At 44.1% G+C, this 24,085-nt stretch overlaps 1 protein-coding gene across 1 annotated transcript in view; it reads left to right on the top strand.

Moving 5' to 3' along the window:
* The first annotated feature begins 22,483 nt into the window (after positions 1 to 22,483).
* Positions 22,484 to 24,085, top strand: part of LOC120047204 (adhesion G protein-coupled receptor B1-like) — a 58,614-nt gene continuing 57,012 nt past the window's right edge. Inside the window, exon 1 of the mRNA XM_038992736.1 lies at positions 22,484 to 23,231. Coding sequence (XP_038848664.1) covers positions 22,484 to 23,231 — 748 coding nt within the window. The remainder of the gene's footprint in view (positions 23,232 to 24,085) is intronic.

Here is a 24,085-nt window from a genome sequence, read left to right on the forward strand (position 1 = left end):
TGGGTATCATGCTGTGTAAATATGCTGTTCTTAGAAAACCCAATGATAAAAGACAGGTTATTGGATCCAATGATTTCTCCCCACTCTGTCTGTATACACCCTGATGAGAACAAGGCATGGTTGTGCTTTGATCTCAAGTCCCATAGATAATCATCTGTATCAGAAACCACATCTCAGTGAGTCTCCATTCAATCCCCTCTGATTCCTCTATGAGTTAGTTAGCCTAGCGTCAACACAGGAACTCGTCAGAGTTACCTCTATTCTCCACTCTAATTGGTTGCCTGAGCAACATGGTATCATTAAAATCATTAATATGCTGAAAGCTGTATCATTACAAAAATGTCAAAATGCTGAAAGCTGTTGTACATAGGATCAAATAATCTGTTTATCTTTTTGGAAGTTGACATGTAGTCTACCTCACTTTCATAGAGCGGATGATTCATTTGATAGCGGATGATTCATTTGATAGCGGATGATTCATTTGATCGTGGACTTGAAAGTGAGTAGAGTTGCAAAATTCCTGGAACCGTCATTAAATTCTCTGTTTTTTTTTCTTCAGAAATCCCAGATGGAGGTTTCCCGGTATCAGGAGGGAATAACCAGGAAGTCTGAAATCCTCCAACCAGGATCTTTGGGAAACAGAATTTTTTGAAAGTTCCAGGAATTTTGCAACCCTAAAAGTGAGTGTTATTATAGGCTGCAGGTGTTTTTAGCTTGTCCATATTGGAATTATAACACTGAGTGGTAGCACTCAGAATCACACTTAATAGCACATGTTGCAACAGAAAAGAGAAGATAAGGATGTAGTAAGGTTTATTTGAGCTTGTACACATTCACAGCTGAAAGCTGAATTACAGTATACAGACTAAAGGAAAGAAACAAAATAAGATTTTAGGGGAAATGAAGAGTTGATATAGATAAAGTTGAATTAGCATAAATGTCTGATCGTGTGACATAGTATGTTATGATGCTCCATGTCTGAATACTGATGTAAATAAGGTATTTCTGTTTTTTATTTGTAATACATTTGCAAAAAAAATAAAAAATAAACGTTTTCGCTTTGTCATTATCGGGTAATGTATGTAGATCAATGAGGGGAAAACTTTATTTAATCCATTTTAGAATAAGGCTGTAACGTAACAAAATGTGGGAAAAATCAAGGCGTCTGAATACTTTCCAAATGCACTGTATATGTTATATATATATATATAATAGGGCTGTCCTGAAGGTTGGGTGCTGTTCTGGTATGTTGGGTTCATTTGGGCATCATACATTCTACATTAGTGAGGGGCACTGACAGCCACATGTATTGTCTTTGACCTTATTCTCTGTAGATCTTCTATATTCTATCCTGATAAAAAATATACAGTTTCAGTTTCAATGGACACAGTACTTTATTGATCTCCGTAGTGGGAATCTGTTTGTTAATTTAATGTTGTCAATAAGTAAGGTGCTGCTCAGCATGGTTTTACAGGCGACTGTTCTACGAGATGGGTATCATGCTGTGTAAATATGCTGTGCTTAGAAAAATCAGATGCTTAGCTGCTATTGTTGCGTCTGGTCTGTATAATCTGGAGTATGCACCGTTGGATAATCACAGCCGGGTTTTTCTGTTCCTTCTACATGTGTTTATTCAAGTTTATGCAGGCAACATTGAAAGTCCTGCAGAAATCTTCCTATAATCATAGACCCATGCATCTCCCATCCCCACTATCCTATTCTTGAGTGTCCGAACAGATGTTAGCTAGCGCTCAGCTGCGGAAAGATTGTCATTATCATAAAAAAAGGCATAAAAAGCAGTCCCAACCAAACGGCCGTATCGGATCCAGAGTACATCTGTTAGTCATTTGTCTTCCATTAGTTAAATTGTTTAGTACATACTGCATTTGTCTCTACAACAGAAGACTGACAACATCTGGTTCAGAAGTGCTGACTGTCCAGTCTGCCATAGTCAGCTACTATAGAAGAGTTCTTGTGAAGTGAAGCATGTGTTTGTCTGTGACCTCAAACGTTCCGTTCCATTTAGTCCAACATGTTTGTTTTGTTTTAGATGACGCTAGCTGCAGCTGAGAGTGTGGACTGTACACTGTGGGTGTAGGGCTACTGGGCATGTTCTGTAGTTTGGGTGCTCTTGAGTGTCCCTATATAGTGAATAGGGTCCGATGCCTATGTGTGGCATATTGTACATTGCCTTTGTGTGTTTGGTAAATCATTAGAGATTTAGTGTCTCCTCTCCTCCTCTCCTCCTCTCCTCCTCTCCTCTCGTCCTCTCCCCTCCTATCCTCCCCTTCCCTCCGTGTCCCTCTCTGTATCTCTGTGGAGGACAGTGCTGATGGATGGGCTGGGTCAGTGTGGAGTGTTTGACAGTGATAGCCTCTGTCACTGCTCAGACAGTGTGCTTGTCCCTCTTATCTGTCCCTCCCTCTCTATCTCCTTAACTTTCCTCAGACCCTCTCTGGATTATTGGCAGTTGTCTGAGGATACTGAGGCTGAGTATTCCTCTGTGGGATGATTGGATCATGTGGATATAGGGGGTAGTGGAGTGATGCTTGCAGAAGGGTGTAAGTAAAGAAGTAGATGTGGAGGGATGGAAAGAGGGATGGGTGAGTGAGAGGGATAGAGGGAGAAGGACGTGGGCAGACTGATAGTGTCACTGGATCATTCATTCAATGTTATCTGCACAGCCATGTGGTGTACAGAATCAATAATTGGTCTGTTATCCGCCCAAAAACTAAATTGAAGGTAATTTGCATACGCTCCTGATGCATATTTTCAGTTTTCTGTCATCTACTGCATTCAGTATTTGTGTTTTGGGAAAGGCAATGCGTCCCATGCTGCTACGACAACCTTGCTATTATATGATCGGAGTAATAGAGGGTAGAACTGGAAGGTTTGGTTTGAAGGAAGGACAGCTAGTCCTGTACATGTTGTTGTTTAGTGGGAGTGGGGTCACACACACACACACACACACACACACACACACACACACACACACACACACACACACACACACACACACACACACACACACACACACACACACACACACACACACACACACATTGTAATCAGCCACATTCACCATGGAGCTCTGCCAAGGCCACATATACACCCCTGTTCTGCTAATGTCACCAGAGCTCGGTGTGTGTGTGTTTGTGCTACCACCCCCTCCACACACACTTACACCACTACTGTGCGGCACATCCCATATCATTCCCACATGACCATCCAGCTCCCTGGGGTTGTATGGAATAAGAGACAGAAGTACATTGCCGCTGGATACAAATGGAAGATGTATTTTATTTTGGTACATATGGATAAAGCCAGGAAGATTTCTATTCCATTCCCAGTGCAGGAAGATGCACATTTCATTTCAGTATGTATGAGTAGATGTGCATAGCCTTTGGGTACATATGGAATCAGGGATATCAGAAGCATATTACACAAAGGGCCTGTATAGCCGTACAGGCTCTATGGTCTAACCCTTGGGGAGAGGACTGTGATGAAGCTTTAGTAATAGTTGTTAACTTTGGTAATTGTGCCCCAAAGCCATGTCATGTTTTTTTGAGTATGATGATGAGCAATATCACACTAAATCCTTCTGGCATGGTAAAAGAGAGACAGAGGGATGGAGTGAGATGGATAGAGAAAGACAGAGAGAGAGGGAAATGGAGAGGGAATGGGAGAGTGAGAAAGAGAGGGAGAGAAGGAGAGGGATAGAGAGAAAGAGAGGGAGAAAGAGAGGAAAGGGAGAGGGAATTGAAGAGGGAGAAAGAGAGGGAGTGAAGGAGATGGAGAGCGAGAACGAGAGGGAGAAAGAGAGAGAAAGAAAGGGAGAGTAGGAGAGGGAGAGAGAGAAAGAGAGGGAAAGGGAGTCAAGGCAATTGGTTGTCCAGAGCTCATGTTCTAAGCCTTAAAAGAGAAGAACAGAGGAAGAGGACAGAAGATGAGGAAGGCTATGCTCTCTATTTACTCTCCTATCACATGCACACACACACACACACACACACACACACACACACACACACACACACACACACACACACACACACACACACACACACACACACACACACACACACACACACGCATGCACACTCATGCACGCACACATGCACGCACACATGCACGCACACATGCACGCACACATGCACGCACACATGCACGCACACATGCACGCACACATGCAAATGTGGACACACAGTGAGTTATTTTAGTTAAGAGCTAATTTATTTGTTTGTGTGTATGTGAGCCATTTGCAATCGTTAGGCTGCAGGTGGCAGTTGTAAATATTCTGCCATTGATTTGTAGTATACTGTATATGGATATCAGGCCCTCCCTGGGATAAAATAAGCTTTGTTTGGAAGCTCAGCACTTGTAAATCTGCCTGTGACATTTTGATAGCGGGCGACACACCGGGGGGAGAGCAAATATCATTAGGGGAGGGCAGGATTAAAATCTGTCACTCAAGACTCCATTATCGACACAATGAGCATGAGGCGCTCCAGGAAGACACCGCCGTCGCCGGGAGACAGACAGACAGAGCCATCAGCAAGTTAAACGACAGGAAAATAAAAAAGAGAAGGATGGAGTTTAAAGGGGAAGAGAAGCTGTGAACTTGGGGGTGTGTGGTCTTGTCAGGCAGGGTAGTCGTGGGTAAACAGAAAGTGGTAAATATTTCAGCCGTCATGGCAGAGTGTGGTTAGCTGGTCCCGTCTGAATGGTAATGAAGGAAGAGGAGGAGAGAGAGAGACCGTCTCAATAGAGCCCTTCAGTCCTGGACTGGGAACCTCTACTGCCTGCCTGCATGCCCACACACACACACACACACACACACACACACACACACACACACACACACACACACACACACACACACACACACACACACGCACACGCACACGCACACACGCACGCGCACACGCACGCGCACACGCACACGCAGGCGCACAGAATCGCAGACCCGTGGCGCACCAGCTGAGTGGAGATTCCCACAGGACAGGGCTGCTCTGTGTGTCCTCATTGTGCCCTCTCTCGATTCCCAGACCTCTGGTCTCCCAGGTCTCTGTCTCTATTCTCAGACATCTGGTCTCCCTGGTCTCTGTCTCGATTCCCAGACCTCTGGTCTCTGTCTCTATTCCCAGACATCTGGTCTCCCTGGTCTCTGTCTCGATTCCCAGACATCTGGTCTCCCTGGTCTCTGTCTCTATTCCCAGGCCTCTGGTCTCCCTGGTCTCTCTCTATTCCCAGGCCTCTGGTCTCCCTGGTCTCTGTCTCTATTCCCAGGCCTCTGGTCTCCCAAGTCTCTGTCTCTATTCCCAGGCCTCTGGTCTCTCTGGTCTCGCTCTCTATTCCCAGGCCTCTGGTCTCCCTGGTCTCTGTCTCTATTCCCAGGCCTCTGGTCTCTCTGGTCTCTGTCTCTATTCCCAGGCCTCTGGTCTCTCTGGTCTCTGTCTCTATTCCCAGGCCTCTGGTCTCTCTGGTCTCAGTCTGTATTCCCAGGCCTCTGGTTTCCCTGGTCTCTGTCTCTATTCCCAGGCCTCTGGTCTCTCTGGTCTCTGTCTCTATTCCCAGGTCTTTGGTCTCTCTGGTCTCTGTCTCTATTCCCAGGTCTCTGGTCTCCCAGGTCTCTGTCTCTATTCCCAGGCCTCTGGTCTCCCTGGTCTCTGTCTCTATTCCCAAGCCTCTGGTATCCCTGGTCTCTGTCTCTATTCCCAGGCCTCTGGTCTCTCTGGTCTCTGTCTCTATTCCCAGGTCTTTGGTCTCTCTGGTCTCTCTCTATTCCCAGGTCTCTGGTCTCCCAGGTCTCTGTCTCTATTCCCAGGCCTCTGGTCTCCCTGGTCTCTGTCTCTATTCCCATGCCTCTGGTATCCCTGGTCTCTGTCTCTATTCCCAGACCTCTGATCTCCCTGGTCTCTGTCTCTATTCCCAGGCCTCTGGTCTCCCTGGTCTCTGTCTCTATTCCCAGGCCTCTGATCTCCCAAGTCTCTGTCTCTATTCCCAGGCCTCTGGTCTCTCTGGTCTCACTCTCGATTCCCAGGCCTCTGGTCTCCCTGGTCTCTGTCTCTATTCCCAGGCCTCTGGTCTCTCTGGTCTCTGTCTCTATTCCCAGGCCTCTGGTCTCTCTGGTCTCTGTCTCTATTCCCAGGCCTCTGGTCTCTGTCTCTATTCCCAGGCCTCTGGTCTCCCTGGTCTCTCTCTATTCCCAGGCCTCTGGTCTCTCTGGTCTCTGTCTCTATTCCCAGGCCTCTGGTCTCACTGGTCTCGCTCTCTATTCCCAGGCCTCTGGTCTCTGTCTCTATTCCCAGGCCTCTGGTCTCTCTGGTCTCGCTCTCTATTCGCAGGCCTCTGGTCTCTCTGCCCAGGCCTCTGGTCTCTGTCTCTCTAACTTTCTAATACTCTAGTGTCCCTAAGGGGCCCATGATAAAGCCTAACCAAAGCCTAGTCATCAGCTTATTATTCATACTCAAAGCCCCATCATTCTAGTCATCATATTTAAAAGCCTGCTTAGTCATCACTTTCAAGGCCCAGTCATCTCTGGATTTATTTAGAAAATAAATAAATGACTTCCATTTGTCATCATCACTCCCTTATGTAACTCTACATCAGGGGTAGGCAACTAGATTCAGCCGAAAGATGGATTTTGTCAGTGCGGATGGTTGGGTGCTGGAACATACGTAGCTATAATCATTTGTACACTCCAAATGACCACAACTAAGAACAAAAAGAGATTGAATTTGAAAATAACAATTGTTTCATACCTTGATTGCATTGAGACACAATCATGTATGTCCCTCTTTATTTGTGGGAATACTTGGGATTTTCTAAATAAATATATTTTTAAGCTGAATTGCTTGTGAGTTTACAGTATTTTTAAAAAACAAAAAACAAAATAACATGTATACATAAGCAGTACCAGTCAAATGTTTGGACACAACTACTTATTCCAGGGTTTTTCTTTATTTTTACTATTTTCTACATTGTAGAATAATATTGAAGACATCAAAACAATTTGAGATTCTTCAAAGTAGCCACCCTTTGCCTTGATGACAGCTTTGCACACTCTTTGCATTCTCTCAACCAGCTGCATGAGGTAGTCACCTGGAATGCACTTCAATTAAAGGGTGTGCTTTGTTAAAAGTTAATTTGTGGAATTTCCTTCCTTCCTGAGCCAATCAGTTGTGTTGTGTGTGAAGGTAGGGGTGGTAGGGGGACAAGGTAGGGGTGGTATACAGAAGACAGCCCTATTTGGTAAAAGAACAAGTCCCTACTATGGCAAGAACAGCTCAAATAAGCAAAGAGAAACGACAGTCCATTATTTTATGACATGAAGGCCAGTCAATCCAGAAAATGTCAAGAACTTTCAAGTTTCTTCAAGTGCAGTCGCAAAAACCATCAAGCGCTATGATGAAACTGGCTCTCATGAGGACCGCCACAGGAATAGAAGACCCAGTGTTACCTCTGCTGCAGAGGATAAGTTCATTGGAGGTAACTGCACCTCAGATTACAGCCCAAATAAATGCTTCACAGAGTTCAAGTAAAAGACACATCTCAACATCAACTGTTCAGAGGAGACTGAGTGAATCAGGCCTTCATGGTCAAATTGCTGCAAAGAAACCACTACTAAAGGACACCAATATAAGAAGAGACTTGCTTGGGCCAAGAAACACGAGCAATGGACAATAGACCGGTGGAAATATGTCTTTTGGTCTGATGAATCCAAATTTGAGATTTGTGTTTCCAAACACCGTGTCTTTGTGAGACGCAGAATAGGTGAACGGTTGATCACCTATTGGTGCTTTGCTTGTGCCACTGTCTGTGATATATTTAGAATTCAAGGCACACTTAACCAAAATGGCTACCACAGCATTCTGCAGCAATACGCCATCCTTTCTGGTTTGCGCTTAGTGGGACTATCATTTGTTTTTCAACGGGACAATGACCCAGCACACCTCCAGGCTGTGTAAGGACTATTTGACCAAGAAAGAGAATGATGGAGTGCTGCATCTTTCACATCCTGATCTGTTTCACCTGGCTTGTGCTTGTCTCCACCTCCTCCTGGTGTCACCCATCTTCCCCATTATCCCCTGGGTAATTTAAACCTGTGTTTTCGGTCTGTCTGTGCCAGTTCATCTTGTATGTTCCAAGTCAACCAGCAAGTTTTTCCCCGTACTCCTGCCTTCTCTATTCTCTTTTGCTAGTCCTCCCAGACTCTGTACCCACCTGCCTGACCATTCTGCCTGCCCTGACCTCGAGCCTGCCTGCCACACTGTACCTCCTGAACTCTGAACCGGTTTTGACCTTTTGCCTGTCCATGACCATTCTCTTGCCTACCCCTTTCGATTATTAATAAATACCAAAGACTCAAACCATCTGCCTCCCGTGTCTGCATCTGGGTCTCGCCTTGTGCCCTTATAGCATCAGATGACCTGGCCTCCACCCTCACCCAACCTCAACCCAATTGAGATGGTTTGGGATGAGTTGGACCACGGAGTGAAGGAAAAGAAACCAACAAGTGCTCAGCATATGTGGGAACTCCTTCAAGACTGTTGCAAAAGCATTCCAGGTGAAGCTGGTTGAGAGAATGCCAAGAGTGTGCAAAGCTGTCATCAAGGCAAAGGGTGGCTACTTTGTAGAATCTAAAATATATTTTGATTTGTTCAACACTGTTTTGGTTAATACATATTATTTCATTTTGTTGATGTCTTCACTATTATTCTACAATGTAGAAAATAGTAAAATGAAGGAAAAACCCTTAAATGGTGTGTCCAAACTTTTGACTGGTACTGTATTTATGCATATACACAGGACAGGGCTGCTCTCTGTGTCCTCATTGTGCCCTCTCTCTATTCTATATTATCTCTATTCTCTTTATTTATTTAATTATTTTTGTACTTTTAATATATATATATATATTTTTTGTTGTTGAAAATGTGACTGCATCTGGATTCGGTCTTATGTTGCAAAATTTGAAATGGTGTTTTTTACATTGGATAAAAGTAGAGACTCAGAGCTACAAAATGGTATATCATACACTGCATTTGAGGAACAATGGGAAAGTAATTCTGCTTTTAAAGTTGATCAACTTGTTAACTCACTTTTGAGAAAATCCCCTTTGAATGTTTTGGTATGTAGTGAAGAGCTCTTCTTTGTCTACACCCATTAAGCATCGTTCACACCCTCTTAAGCTTTAGCCCCACCCATCTCGTTTTGTTCTCGGCGCGCACCCTTGACGCTCTAGCCGATGATTTGTTTACCTCTGGATAACCTGAAAGCAGCCTTACCAGCTCTGCTGGCAACATTTTCATTACCCTTTTTTTGCAGACGATTACTGACACCGGCCATATTCAACGGTTGTTGTACACACGTCACATAACGTTAGCTAACGAGCCAGCCAGCTAACGTTAGCTAGTTAAACAACAATGGACTGTGGTAACAATGCCACAGTGCTGGGACCTAACCAACCAGAACTAGAAAAGCAAACAGCTCTGGGAATGCCCTGCCCCCCTACTGCCTACAGCACATCATCAGGGTACCATGTGATCTCTGTGCGTCTGACAGGATGTGAGGTGATGGGTGTCCCTGTATCTGTATCTGGTCCTGATACTGTATCTGAGCTCCATATCACTCAGCATGAACCACTTTAATCTGAGAACTCACTAAAACATTTTAGTTCTGGTCTTTCTCTGAGCCTCTTTGTTGAGATATGTGGTGCATGGCTGGGAAATAGATCTAATTCACACACTCTGGGAAAGCACAAGTGGAGGAGTGGTGTGTAGTTAGGGGGAGAAGGGGGGGGGGGTTGATTCGCAGACAAGTGTGTGTATGTATGCACTATATGTGTGTGCATGTGTGTGTGTGAGTGGGACAGCAGGGTAGTTCCCTGACAAGTGCAGTAACAAAGGCTAATTATCTGCAACATTTAAAGCCTGATTGTGTGTGACAAGCTTTCCCTGTCGTCTCCAGCAGGAGAAGTAACATGATTCAACCCCAAAATAGGCTGTACTTCTACACAACGGCCTGGAACACAACGGCCTGGAACACAACGGCCTGGAACACAACGGCCTGGAACACAACGGCCTGGAACACAACGTGTGAAATCTGATTGCAACGGCTTAAATAATACAGGGAGGGAATAAAGCCGTAATGTCTTGTTCTTCAGCGCACTTTCTCTATCACACAAACATTCACACACTCTCTCTATAACACAAACACTCACACACTTTCTCTATCACACAAACACTCACACACTTTCTCTGTCACACAAACACTCACACACTTTCTCTGTCACACAAACACTCACACACTTTCTCTATCACACAAACACTCACACACTTTCTCTATCACACAAACACTCACACACTTTCTCTATCACACAAACACTCACACACTTTCTTTATCACACAAACACTCACACACTTTCTCTATCACACAAACACTCACACACTTTCTCTATCACACAAACACTCACACACTTTCTCTATCACACAAACACTCACACACTTTCTCTATCACACAAACACTCACACACTTTCTCTATCACACAAACATTCACACACTTTCTCTATCACACAAACACTCACACACTTTCTCTATCACACAAACACTCACACACTTTCTCTATCACACAAACACTCACACACTTTCTCTATCACACAAACACTCACACACTTTCTCTATCACACAAACACTCACACACTTTCTCTATCACACAAACACTCACACACTTTCTCTGTCCCACAAACACTCACACACTTTCTCTATCACACAAACACTCACACACTTTCTCTGTCACACAAACACTCACACACTTTCTCTATCACACAAACACTCACACACTTTCTCTATCACACAAACACTCACACACTTTCTCTATCACACAAACACTCACACACTTTCTCTATCACACAAACACTCACACACTTTCTCTATCACACAACACTCACACACTTTCTCTATCACACAAACACTCACACACTTTCTCTGTCCCACAAACACTCACACACTTTCTCTATCACACAAACACTCACACACTTTCTCTATCACACAAACACTCACACACTTTCTCTATCACACAAACACTCACACACTTTCTCTGTCACACAAACACTCACACACTTTCTCTATCACACAAACACTCACACACTTTCTCTATCACACAAACACTCACACACGGGCAGACACTTTCTCTATCAACACAAACACTGACAAACCAGCAGACAGGCATTCACACTCTGATAGGCAAAATACACACAATTGCCATAGATATCCTACACCGATACACATATACACACTTCCTCTCTCTCTCTTTCCCCCCAGATGTCCCATATTAAGTCATTGCTGATTCACTGTAACAGACTGTTATTGTCTCAATGCTGTCAGACAGCTGATTTTGCAGTTAGTCCTGATACTGTATCAGTGTAATGTATTCTGATACGGCTGGGGTTAGAACGTTCTTTTTGTCTGAAGCCAGAGTGTCTGTCAGGCTGTAAGGTCATGAACTTGTGAGGTCATGTGGTGAAGTCGTACTAATGTTGGCACATTGTGTTGCTAAGTCTTTTTCTTCTCTTTGATTGACAGTAATACCACATTGCAGGGGAGAGTGGGGTCAGTTGAGCCAATTCTTACATTCAGCATCACTCCATCAAGGGAAAAATAGTATTCTTTCTAACAAAGATATGTAGATATATTTTTCAGGATGTTGTGTATCCCTGGAGATAATCAGAATTCATTTAAACGTTACAGTTTTGAAAACATAGCTTGTCCAAAAAAAGTGGTTCAATTAAGCCACCTACAAATTTCTGTACTCAATGAAATATTACCACTACCTTTTTAAAACCATGTCTATCTTTATTTCCCAAACACAATTCAACACAATCACAATCACTTTTTTGTCTTTTAATAATTTGAAACATCTTTTAACATAGCACTTTATATATATAAAAAAAAAACTTTTAACAAAAACCAGGCCCTGTTGTTACCTCATATCCCAGCTATAATGCCTTGCATCAAGAAAATCACTTAAATATTCTCAAGTTGCCACAGCATCAACCATTGGCTTAATATACCCCATAGCCAATGGCTCATCTTACCCCAAGGCAAACATTTTGACTATATTAGCCCACACAGCTACAAGGATGGACTTTAATTGTAGATTTCTGAACTCATATTGAAGCTTATAGAGATCCCAAGTGATGTATAGAACAATCTTAAAAGTATCTGCTTTGGTTTAGATACAATCATCACGAAACCTCTAACACAATCAATACATTTGACTTGGTGAAAGTCTGCTTTTTTTGGACCTAACTTGCATACCACTTTTTCTATTTGCTTTCTTCCTTCACAGACTCCATGACATGATGACCTCATCCTAAATATTTGGTCAGATGATTCATTTGGTGTATGGTTTCCTAGAAACAAGGGTGGCTCAACTTATCCCTTAGGCTCAACTTCCTCCAGTCACCCCTAAGGTTTCACTATATTATTTCATTTCTGTGCGTTGAGGTGTTGGTGGTTTGGCAGAAACTTGTGGAATAGAGTTGGCGCTGACAGGCAAATCAGTAGTAGTGGGAGATTTCTTGGTTCATGAGGTCCTCTTTCGCATAAACATATTTCCTATTGCTATGGAAATTCATAACAAACATTATCGCCACATGAAAAGAAGAGTAAATTGTGAAAGTTGCCAGGAGAATATGCTATTCAGCAGCACTAATCCCACTCTCCTTTTGCTTACTGACTGGCTTATTTGATTTGTATGTGATATGACTTGATTTGATTTGGTATCCAGTGCAATTCCCTTTCATATTTATGTGATTATGTCCAAGCACAAAGCACCTATAATGCAGTTAATTATGCTTGATGGAATAAAGGACCGTCACTTGGCCATCTGTAGCATTCCCCACTGTGTGATGTGGGTATTAGAAAGAGAAGATGAGACATTTCCTATTCCATGCACTACCCACCACACACACACACACGCACGCACACACACAAATATTTATATTGCTGGATTTATACTTGCAACCCTTGGCACCAGAGGCAGATGCCACGTCATCTCCCGACGTCCTCAGACATGGATGGACATCGAATACTGACTTGTATCACAGGTGATCTGGCTGCACAGACACACACACACACACACACACACACACACACACACACACACACACACACACACACACACACACACACACACACACACACACACACACACACACACACACACACACACACACACACACTCTCATGCTGGCACGGAGATGCACACACATGCAAGCAGGCACATGCGCACACGCAGGCACGCACGCTTACACAAAGACAGACACACACACACACAGTTAGCCGCGTCCCCTCCGTCACCGCGATGTGTTGAAAAACCTACACAGTGGTTGTTTTAGGGCCAGCCGAGGCTGTGTGATTCTAAGTGCTACAGACCAACCACCAAGGCAATTCATCTGTTTGTCATTAACAGCCAATAAAAGTGTTTGTTAAACCACTTCTGCAATTTGCTTGTGTGGCAAGAAGAAGATAATCTGGGCTACAGATGTCACCAATTAGGGTTATATTTAACACTGCATCCATTCCAACCAACACAGATATAGGAAGGGCCATGGTGGCAGCACTGCGCATTGTCTGTGTGGGATAATTGCTCTCTTTCATCCGATATGACTGCGCCACTGGGCATCACTCACAAAAGGCTCTGCACGCCATCACACCATTCCGGGGAGGAAGAGGAGAGGAGGAGAGGGAAAATTATGTTTAGGGCTACTTAATTAATTTTTGCTTCTTTGCACATATAATCAATCCATAAGCGTAATGAAGGCGATGTGAAAATAGACTCTGTCTTTCCTCTCTGTCGGAAGGTGGAGGATCTGATGTAATGTGCTAAACATGGAGAAAGGTCAGTGTGTTGTGGGTGGGGAGGACCAGGGAGATAGGGAGGGAAAGGGGGGCGAAGGTAGAGTGAGACAGACAGAGAGAGAGAGAGAGAGAGAGAGAGAGAGAGAGAGAGAGAGAGAGGTTCAGGAAGAGAGAGATAGCGAGAGACACAGAGAGACAGGGCAGAGAAGGAGAGATGGGCAAAGGTTGAGAGAGAGAGAGAGAGAGAGAGTGAGATAGAGAGAGAGAGGGGTAGAAGGAGAGAGAGGGAGAGGTGGAGAGAGGGGTAGAAGTAGAGAGAGGGAGAGGTAGAGAGAGAGATGGAGAGAGGGGTAGAAGGAGAGAGAGGGAGAGGTGGAGAGCGAGAGGCAGAAGCAGAGGTAGAGAGAGCGGTCTAGTCTCCTCTCAGTGCATCCTATTCCCTTCAGAGCACAGTTATGTGTATCCTCATATAAACATTAGGACCAATACTGGGAAACAGACACAGGGAAACAGAAAACATTTAATACAGACAGATACGCACCAGACTGCCCTCCCAGCTCCTCCCCCGCTCTATCCATTTCCTCCCACGTTTAGTCTCCTAATTAAAATGAAGTGCAGCTAAACACGAAGTGGTGTCTGTGAGGGGAGGAGCTCTAAAACAACAGACCAGACCGAGACAGAGCCTGTTAGGGAGAGAGGAGAACTCATTCACCACCAGGCCTGTTTAATCATCTTACTGAGAGACAGAAGTGTGACAGACTCACTTTCTGAGACGTGTTCTTTTTCATTCTAATACTGGCGTCTTTTCAGTTGTACTTTGGTTGAAATGGTTAAGCTCCAACATAGGAAGAGTTAAATATGCGTTATCTTGTTTTGTGAGAGACTTTTCAGTTGTACTTTGGTTGAAATGGTTAAACTCCAACATAGGAAGAGTTGAATATGCGTTATCTTGTTTTGTGAGAGACTTTTGACTTTGCAAATAGAGGTTGAAGAGAGACAGATAATTGAATGACTCATTCCAAGATGTCCTTGGTTCCTCTACAGTTCTCTATTGTTTCAGTTATCATATCCTATATTGTCATTCACAGATCAGTGAAGAGAAATGTATTTTTGTTAGAAAGCTTTGTTCAGTAAACAAATGTTCAATGGGTGCATACTGTTCTTGGTCTGAATACGGTGTGTGTGTGTGTGTGTGTGTGTGTGTGTGTGTGTGTGTGTGTGTGTGTGTGTGTGTGTGTGTGTGTGTGTGTGTGTGTGTGTGTGTGTGTGTGTGTGTGTGTGTGCATGCATTTATGCAGTGGTGTATGTTTGCCCGTGCAAGTATAGGCAGGCACATTTGGGTTCATTTGTTTCTCTGCTGATGAGAAAGGTTTGGCATTTAATACGGTAAACACATTTATCACCATAGACAGATAATTATCTCCATAATGTGGAAGCCTTCGGAGGCCTCCCTGGGTTGTTGTCATAGTCATCAGTGGATGTGCTGTAGACATAGATGTGTTTTGCCTTTTGTTGCTTCTGTTTGTTTGTTCAAATAACCTTGCTAGCTCTGGGGGGCACTGCAGCTCTTTAATTTAGAGAGAGGAGGATGGAGGGATAGACGGGTGGAGGAGAAGAAGAAACGGGTGGCACATCAAAAAGGAAGCGGATAAAAGAAACCACTCAGGAGAAACGCTAGTCCGTCATGGTGCTTAGGTCCTCTGTCTGACTCTGTCTGGCTCTGGATGCTTTTCTCCTTGCACCCAGTTTTCTCTCCTCCTTCTTTGCTCTTTCTGTCTGTCGCTTCTGTCTTTGCCGCTTCCTGTTTTCCTCTTACTTTCTCTTTTTTCTTACTCTCTCTCTCTCTTTGTCCCAGTCCTTGGTGCACCTGTTTTCTTCTCTCCGCCCTTCTAACCAGTCTTTTCTGTTGGGTGTAGTTTTTTGATTTCTGCAATCCTGGAAACTGAAATCTAAGAGGCAAAATGCTTAAAAAAAACTGAAATAGGCATCTGTTGAGATTCAATGATTACATGCTTGCCTCCCTTCTTTATGAGTGGGGTGATAAAACGTTACGCTATTAAATTTCCCAGCTCATAGAATAATGTGATGGCACAACGGTACGTGATTGAATGCGATTAGCATTTTCCTGTGATTTATATATTGCATATTCTCTAATTTAGTTTGTTGTGCCTGTCGTAGCTTCCCTAATCAGTGTGTAATCCTGGAGTTGATGGAAGAGGGAGGAAGAGGGGATGTGAACAGAGGAATACTTCCTTATCTATCCATCTCCATCCCAACTCTATAATTTTCTCATCAGTGTGTTGTGTGCTGTGTGACTGTATGACAGAGAAGTGGAGGCAGCTGAGAGAAGTGAAAGGAGGGAGTCTCTCCCCTAGCTCTGTCTCTGTGATTGTGGCATTGTTCTGGTGTGTGTGTCTATGTGTGTTGAGGCTGGCCTGCCTCCTCTCAGCATCAGACAGCTAGCTAGCCTCTGGAACGTGTAGACTGTGGTTTCCTGGTTGGGTTAGTCAGCTAGCTAATGCAACACCTTTGTTCTCCTAATTGCCTGCTGTGTCTGCCTCGGGGCAGAAATGAAAATGCATGAATTATTCCAGTACGATGGAATACTACAATTATGAAGTCGGTTTAACACGTTTTGCACTAAATCATAGTTCCACCGTAAATCATCATAATTTATGCACATGAAACTGAGATTACTTCATCCATCACCATTTCTCTAGAAAGGCCAAAAATACAGTGAAGGAAATTGGTGACATTTTCCTTATATGGTGTCCAAATCTTGAAGGGCACGGATGTATGTGAATCTCTGAATCTCTGTCTTCTTTGGTCCTGCCTTGGTTTGTTCCCTATTCCTGTGGAATAGATTGTGTGTTAATAGCCTGCTGTACGTCTGTCTGCTGGCTTCTCAAACACACAATCAGTAAAGAGGGGGGTAGTAAGAGGAGCACTGGGAGGCAGCACAGGAAGTGCTCCCAGTGCATGCTGTGTGAGTGTGTGTGTGTTTATGTGTGTGTGTGTGTGTGTGTGTGTGTGTGTGTGTGTGTGTGTGTGCGTGCGTGCGTGCGTGCGTGCGTGCGTGCGTGCGTGCGTGCGTGCGTGCGTGCGTGCGTGCGTGCGTGCGTGTGTGTGTGTGTGAGGCACAGGTGCTGATGGATGGACGAGTTGGAGACGTTGATAAAGAGACCAGCAGCTCTTTCTTTCTTGCTCCTGTTCTGTTAAAGTCGCATCCATTTCATTAGTGTCAGGCTCGTCTGGTAAAACACTGCTAAATCCTGCTCCCTGGACACCTTGGGCGGAAGGTTACTCTAGGTCGGAGGAGTGTTTAAACAGGGCAGGAAGGGAGCATGTGTGCTGATTCAAGAGAGTGCTACCCACTAAATGTACGGCTCCAACCTTTCCCTACCCAGGATCAAAATGATATGCTCCGAAGACCCAATTGTGCGCATGGGGTGTGGGGACTGGTGGGTACATGCATGGGGTGTGGGGACTGGTGGGTACATGCATGTAATAGGTGTCCTTTTGTACAGTAGTTTCATGTTTCAAGTATTTCATTTTTTTTTTTTGAGATCATACCAGCTGGATTACAGATTCAGTTTTAGTCAGACAAGTTTAGTGTTTCCAAATCCATGTCTGACATCTCTGCTCCCTCCAGAACTAGAACTGTTAGAAGGTAATGAAATAAGCTCTGCTGTGTTCATTCAGACAGTTTTCATAGCCTCACTGCTAGTGGAGACAGACACACTGCATTCAACGGAGCAAGAGCAACAATGTTAATTGAGTGGCTCAGTATTGTGATTCCGCCTGCCTCCTCCACAGTAGCTAGTTGGAGTATGTGCTTGTGTACCAGTGGTGGGCTAGTGAATCACAATACTGAGTGTCAGATGCTACTAGTGCCAGACATGTTCTTCCAGGAACTGGCCCGCCTGGCCACATTTCTCTCTAGTGTAGGCTAGGACACAGGGGCTATGTCCCAAATGGCACCATATTTCCTATAGTGGACTATTTTTGAGCCATAGGGCTCTGGTCTCATAGAGGCCTGGTTAAATGGATAAAGGGACTAGTGTGCTATTTATGGCTCATAAGGAGCCTTTCCACTAGGCTAGCCCTCAAATCCTAATGGGGTGGAGAAGAGTTCATGGCCTGTAGCCACGACCATGGAGGAAATATCCATACAGTATATACATGGACAGTGTCTGCGGGAATCATTTCCTGTGTTTTTGAAAAGGTAAAGATATCTTACCGTCTTAAAAGTATATGGTACATTTTTTAAATATTTATTTAAAAAATAATGGTAGTGGTAGCAGTTGTAGGAATAAACTATAATTGGAAACAAAAAAATGCAAACACAGCCAATTTTTTTTTTCTACAAATGAATCAAGCTGTACACAATCCAAAACTGGATTTGGGGAAACAGGCTATGGGTACTGTGAAAGACAATACAGCCTACTCACAAACAAATATGTTCCTTTTCAGAGCTTACAAAATCCTGGCAAAGCCAGGGTTGCGTTCAGTACAATAGAACCAGTGGAGGCTGCTGAGGGGAGGACGACTCATAATAATGGCTGGAAAGGCGTCATTGGGATGGTATTAAACACATCAAATAGTTGGTTTCCTCTCCTCAGCAGCATCGACCGGATAGAACAGTGTGCAACATTGAATTAAACAGAAGCAGTGCTGTACTGAACGACCAAAACGTTGTGCTTATGGTGGTTCAGAGGGAAGTTACCGTATGGTGTACTGCATGTCACGTCTGCTCCCGCTCTTCCCCCCCTGGCACTTGAGGGCGCCAGGCTGCCCTGCATCACTCACTCCTATCATCCATTACGCACTCCTGCCTTCCCTCGTCACGTGCTTCAGTGATATTGGACTCACCTGGACTCACTCATCACCTGTTATTGCCTCCCCTATATTTGTCAGTTCCCCAGCTCTGTTCCTCGCTTCTGCATTGATTGTTTTTTGTCTTTGTTTTCTTGTATGCTGACGCTGTTCCTGTCTCGTTCCATGTCCGTTCCTTATTAAATGTCTGACTCCCCGTACCTGCTTCGTCTCTCTAGCGTCATCCATGTGACACTGCATGAGTTTTACGATTTCAGATGGTCACACCTATATTTATCAGCCCACAACTTGCCACACCCACCAAACGGAAGCAAACGTACCTCAAAGACTGTTGAAGAACGGTGCGCACTGTTTTAGGGAAACGTGTCATTCATTAAAAACTGTCATGCAACATAGCAAACGTTGAAGCAAACTGAACGCACCTCAGGTAGAAATGCCAAGTGCTACTCTGGACAAAATCATTGCCACAACAACAAGTTGAAGCCCCCTTTTGCGAACCTAAGGGCATTAGAAACATCTAAAAGAAGACTATCATCATCATAATACTATTCACAGACCATTCTCAATTAAACCAGTATACATTTTCAATAAACAAAGTAATCAATTGACAAAATGACAGAATCCACGGGAAAAGGGGTGCCCGCTTCTCGAGCATCCGCGGGATACAGGCTACATACAAAGATCTGCTGGCATGCCTCGTATATAACGTGGACATGCACGAGCGAAGCTTCCAGAAGCAACAATGAACAAACACAATGGAAGCACTCAAAATGCACAAATTGAAGAAAAATACATTAACTCAAATGACACAGAAGACTGGGGCTCTTGTTAACAATTTAATAGTCAAACACATGTTTAAAATCAGTAACAAGGTTTGGGCACATAATTTAGCAGACAGTGAACAAGGGAGAGCATGCAGGGCTTACATTTCAGCGGGAATGTGAGACAGGTCGCATTCATAGTGTTCTATGCCAAACTTTGCCCAATCTGCTGCTTTTGCTTTGTTAGACATAGAAAACGTACTGCCATACAGGGATCCAATGGTCTGCATTTGTCTTAGTATTGTATTTGATCTTAGGGGAGATGGTAACGATTAGCCAGGCTTTTGGATCAGCTTGATTGATCAGTGAAAACCTGGATGTGGTGTTTGGTGTCCCTGACTCCTCCAGTAAGCCTGCTATATGCCCTCTCCTGGCTGTCTCCATCTGAAATCCATACAGGTCTGAGAGCCAATGCAACTGCATCATGAGGTATCCAAAGTGATAATGACCGTTTGATAGGAGTAGTTACTGTTCTACCATGAAGCAATTTTCCACACCAAAATTGTTTTAGAATGAAATAGTTTGTATTTCAGTATAATGGTTTGTAATGAAGGACAACTATCCATTTATACAACAACATGTTTTATTGACATTGACCTGTTCACTTTTAGCCCTGCTAATGGCTTTAGTGTTAATAATTGAAAACAAACGAAGCTATTGATCACACTGTGGCAAGCTAGAGCAAAGGCACAGCGATAATGAATGACTGCAGGTGTTTATATTTTTGTAATTAATAGCCGCGTAATTGGACAAATTAGTGTGCTCACTGATCAAATATGAGAGGAGACATCTTAAACAAGCCATTGTCTCTCAGGAAGGGACCGTTCTGCACTTGACTAATGAACCAAAACAAAGCTAGGCCTATATAATATCATCCTTCTGTCTGGTGGTTACACATACTTCATATTTTCAGAGAGCTGAATGAACTGGACATATGGTTCTCTTCTCAAGTCTCACTGACTGTGTCTAACAATATTCTGCTGTGTCAGTTGATTTATGTACCTTCAAAAAGTATTCACACCCCTTGACTTTTTCCAAATTTTGCTGTCTTACAGCCAGAATTTCAAATGGATTAAACTGATATTTTTTCTCACACATCTACACACAATACTTCATCATGACAATGTGAAAACATGTTTCTAGAAATGGTAGCAAATTTATTGGAAATGAAATAAAGAAATATCTCATTTACGTAAGTATTCACAGCCCTGTGTCAATACATGTTAGAATCACCTTTGGCAGCAATTACAGCTGTGAGTCTTTCTGGGTAAGTCTCTAAGAGCTTTGCACACCTGGATTGTACAATATTTGCCCATTATTGTTTTCAAAATTCTTCCAGCTCTGTCAAATTGGTTGTTGATCATTGCTAGACAACCATTTTCAAGTCTTGCCATAGACTTTCTAAACTGTAACTCTGCGCCTTAGGAACATTCACTGTCTTATTGGTAAGCAACTCTAGTGTAGATTTGGCCTTGTTTTTTAGGTTATTGTTCTGCTGAAAGGTTAATTAATCTCCCATTATCTGGTGGAAAGCAGACTGAACCAGGTTTTCCTCAATGATTTTGCCTGTGCTTAGCTCCATTCTGTTCATTTTTATCCTGAAAAACCTCCCAGTCATTAACATGCATACCCATAACATGATGCAGCCCCCACTATGCTTGTAAATATGAACAGTGGTACTCAGTAATTTGCCCCAAACATAACACTTTGTATTCAGGACAAAAAGTGAATTGGTTTGCCACATGTTTTGCAGTTTTACTTTAGTGCCTTGTTGCAAACAGGATGCATGTTTTGGAATAGTTTTATTCTATACAGGCTTCCTTCTTTTCACTCTGTCATTTAGGTTAGTATTGTGGAGTAACTACAATGTTGTTGATCCATCCTCAGTTTTCTCCTGTCACAGCCATTAAACTCTGTAAATGTTTTAAAGTCACCATTGGCCACATGGTGAAATCCCTGAGTGGTTTCTTTCATCTCTGTTTACTGAGTCAGGAAGGACGCCTGTATCTTTATAGTGACTGGGTGTGTTGATACACCATCCAAAGTGTAATTAATAACGTAACCATGCTCAAAGGGATATTCAATGTCTACTTTTTTTTAACCTATCTATCAATATGTGCCCTTCCTTGCGAGGCGTTGTAAAACCTACCTGATCTTTATGGTTTAATCTGTGTTTGAAATTCACTGCTCAGCTGAGGGAGCTTACAGATAATTCTATGTGTGGGGTACAGAGACGAGGTAGTCATTCAAAATTCACTTTAAATACTATTATCCATACGACTTATGTGACTTTTTAAGCAAATTTTTACTCCTGAACTTATTTAGGCTTGCCGTAACAAAGGGGTTAAATACTTATTTAAGCTTTTCATTGACTAATTTGTAAAACATTTGAAAATCAAAATTCAACTTTGACGTTATGAGGTATTATAAGATGCATTTCATCCATTTTAAATTCAGGCTGAAACACAACAAAATGTGGAAAAAATTAAGGGATGTGACTTCTTTCTGATGTATCTGGGTTGTAATGGAGAACCAGCTATGCACAAACTGAGACTGGTGGTGAGAGTATAAAGGAAATAGCTAATTATTCATCTCTTATCTTCTTGATTTACTAGTGTATTTGCTGTTATAGTGATGTGTCCTCTCAGGTCAAAATATCTCTCTTATCTCTTTCTCTCCAGGTTCTCCTGAACGTCTGGATCGACTGTCACACACAATCATGGACAGATCACTGGACCTCTGAGTGCAATCTTCCTCTTTCTCCTCCTCCTTCCTCCTCCTCCTCTTCCTCCTCCTCCTCTTTCCTCCTCTTCCTCCTCCCCCTCCTCCTCTTCCTTCCTCCTTTTCCTCCTCCTCCTCTCCCCCTTGAAGGTCCCACCTGGTTGCCAGAAAATCAGTGAGGCAGAAAGACAGATCGACAAGAGGTTCCAACAAACCCCTCTGGTCTTTTAATTCATTTGGTAACCATGACGACCACTTTTTCCCCCTCCTTACCTGGGCACCTGGTGAACCCCCAAGTCCCCCTGCCATCATCATTGATGCTTCTGCTGCTGATACAACTGTTTAGTTGGTGCCCGGCTGCTCCCTCAGGGCCTGAGTCAGACACCTGCTCCACTCTGGTTCAGAGCCGATTCTTCGGCCACTTCCTGTCCTCCTCCACTTTCCCCACGGCACCCTGCTCCTGGACCCTGCAGAACCCAGACCCGCGCCGCTACACCATCTTTATCAAGGTAACCAAACCTACCTCCACAACGGACTGCATTCCCCGGCAGCTCCGCACATTCCAGTTTGACTCGTTTCTGGAGACCACGCGCACCTACCTGGGCATGGAGAGCTTCGACGAGGTGGTCAAGCTGTGTGACTCTTCATCCCCTGTGGCCTTTCTAGAGGCTGGGAAACAGTTCCTACAAATGAGGAAAGGGCCGCCTCGGGCCGGCATGGAGGTCACCACCCCTAACGCTGGCGAAGATGGGGAATTTAAGACAGAGTATCTGGTGGTGGGGAAGCGTAACCCCAGCATGGCAGCGTGTCAGATGCTGTGCCAGTGGCTGGAGGACTGCCTGGCATCCAGCACCTCTAACAGGCCCTGTGGTATCATGCAGACCCCCTGCCAGTGCTGGGAGCCCCCTCCTCCTCCACAGCTCAGCGAAGGGGATGGATGCTACAGGAACGGGTTCTATCTGGAGAACTGCCTACCCAGCTCCAATGAGAAGAGTGATACTGACAGCAACGGTGAGTGGAATAGTTCTCTGGTTTTAGTTATGGGCATTTGTGGAAATGTTTTGGCCAACTTGTGATGCCGTTTTGTCTATTGGAGGAGAGCTTGTAGGCGAGGCTTGTGGCTCACTTGGTCATCTTGTCTGTATAGCATGCCATTTCATGTTAAATGGGGGGCCTCTGTGGTCCAGGTCCATCCATGAATGTGTAGGGAGCCTCGTATTCTAACCTGTCAACATACAATGAAACAGTTATTTAAAAGGAAAGAACCAAGTAATTGACATAGCCACCTCCTGATTATTTCCGGACAATTTGAGGCAATTTTTGTTCAAATGACTATGCAGCATCCAGTAAAGTGCTCTGGCTAGGTCACAGAAAGCAGAAAGGCCGTGAAAGATCAGTAGAATGACAATAGCTCATAGACAGAACAGAGATGGTATAGGGTTTCAGCTGATGGGTTCTGAGCTGAATGACCTTGGCAGGAAGGCGCCGTGTCCTGTCTCTCTGTGGTTGGGGAGTGAGACACTGGATTGGCCTGAGGGAGGCTGGGACTGTGGAGCAGGATCTGGGTGTGATATGGTATAGCTGCAGGAGGGAGATGGAGGGAGGTAGAGATGGGCAGGGAGAGATGGAGAGAGGGGGAACTGGATGGACAGAGAAGGGAGGCTGGGACTGTGGAGCAGGATCTGGGTGTGATATGGTATAGCTGCAGGAGGGAGATGGAGGGAGGTAGAGATGGGCAGGGAGAGATGGAGAGAGGGGGAACTGGGTGGAGAGAGAAGGGAGGCTGGGACTGGGTGAGGAATGTGTAATATGGGATAGCTGTAATGGCGGCTCAGAGTGGGGGGAGT

This window comes from Salvelinus namaycush, chromosome 5 (genome assembly GCF_016432855.1).
Source record: "Salvelinus namaycush isolate Seneca chromosome 5, SaNama_1.0, whole genome shotgun sequence".
In the NCBI taxonomy this organism is placed as follows: Eukaryota; Metazoa; Chordata; class Actinopteri; order Salmoniformes; family Salmonidae; genus Salvelinus; species Salvelinus namaycush.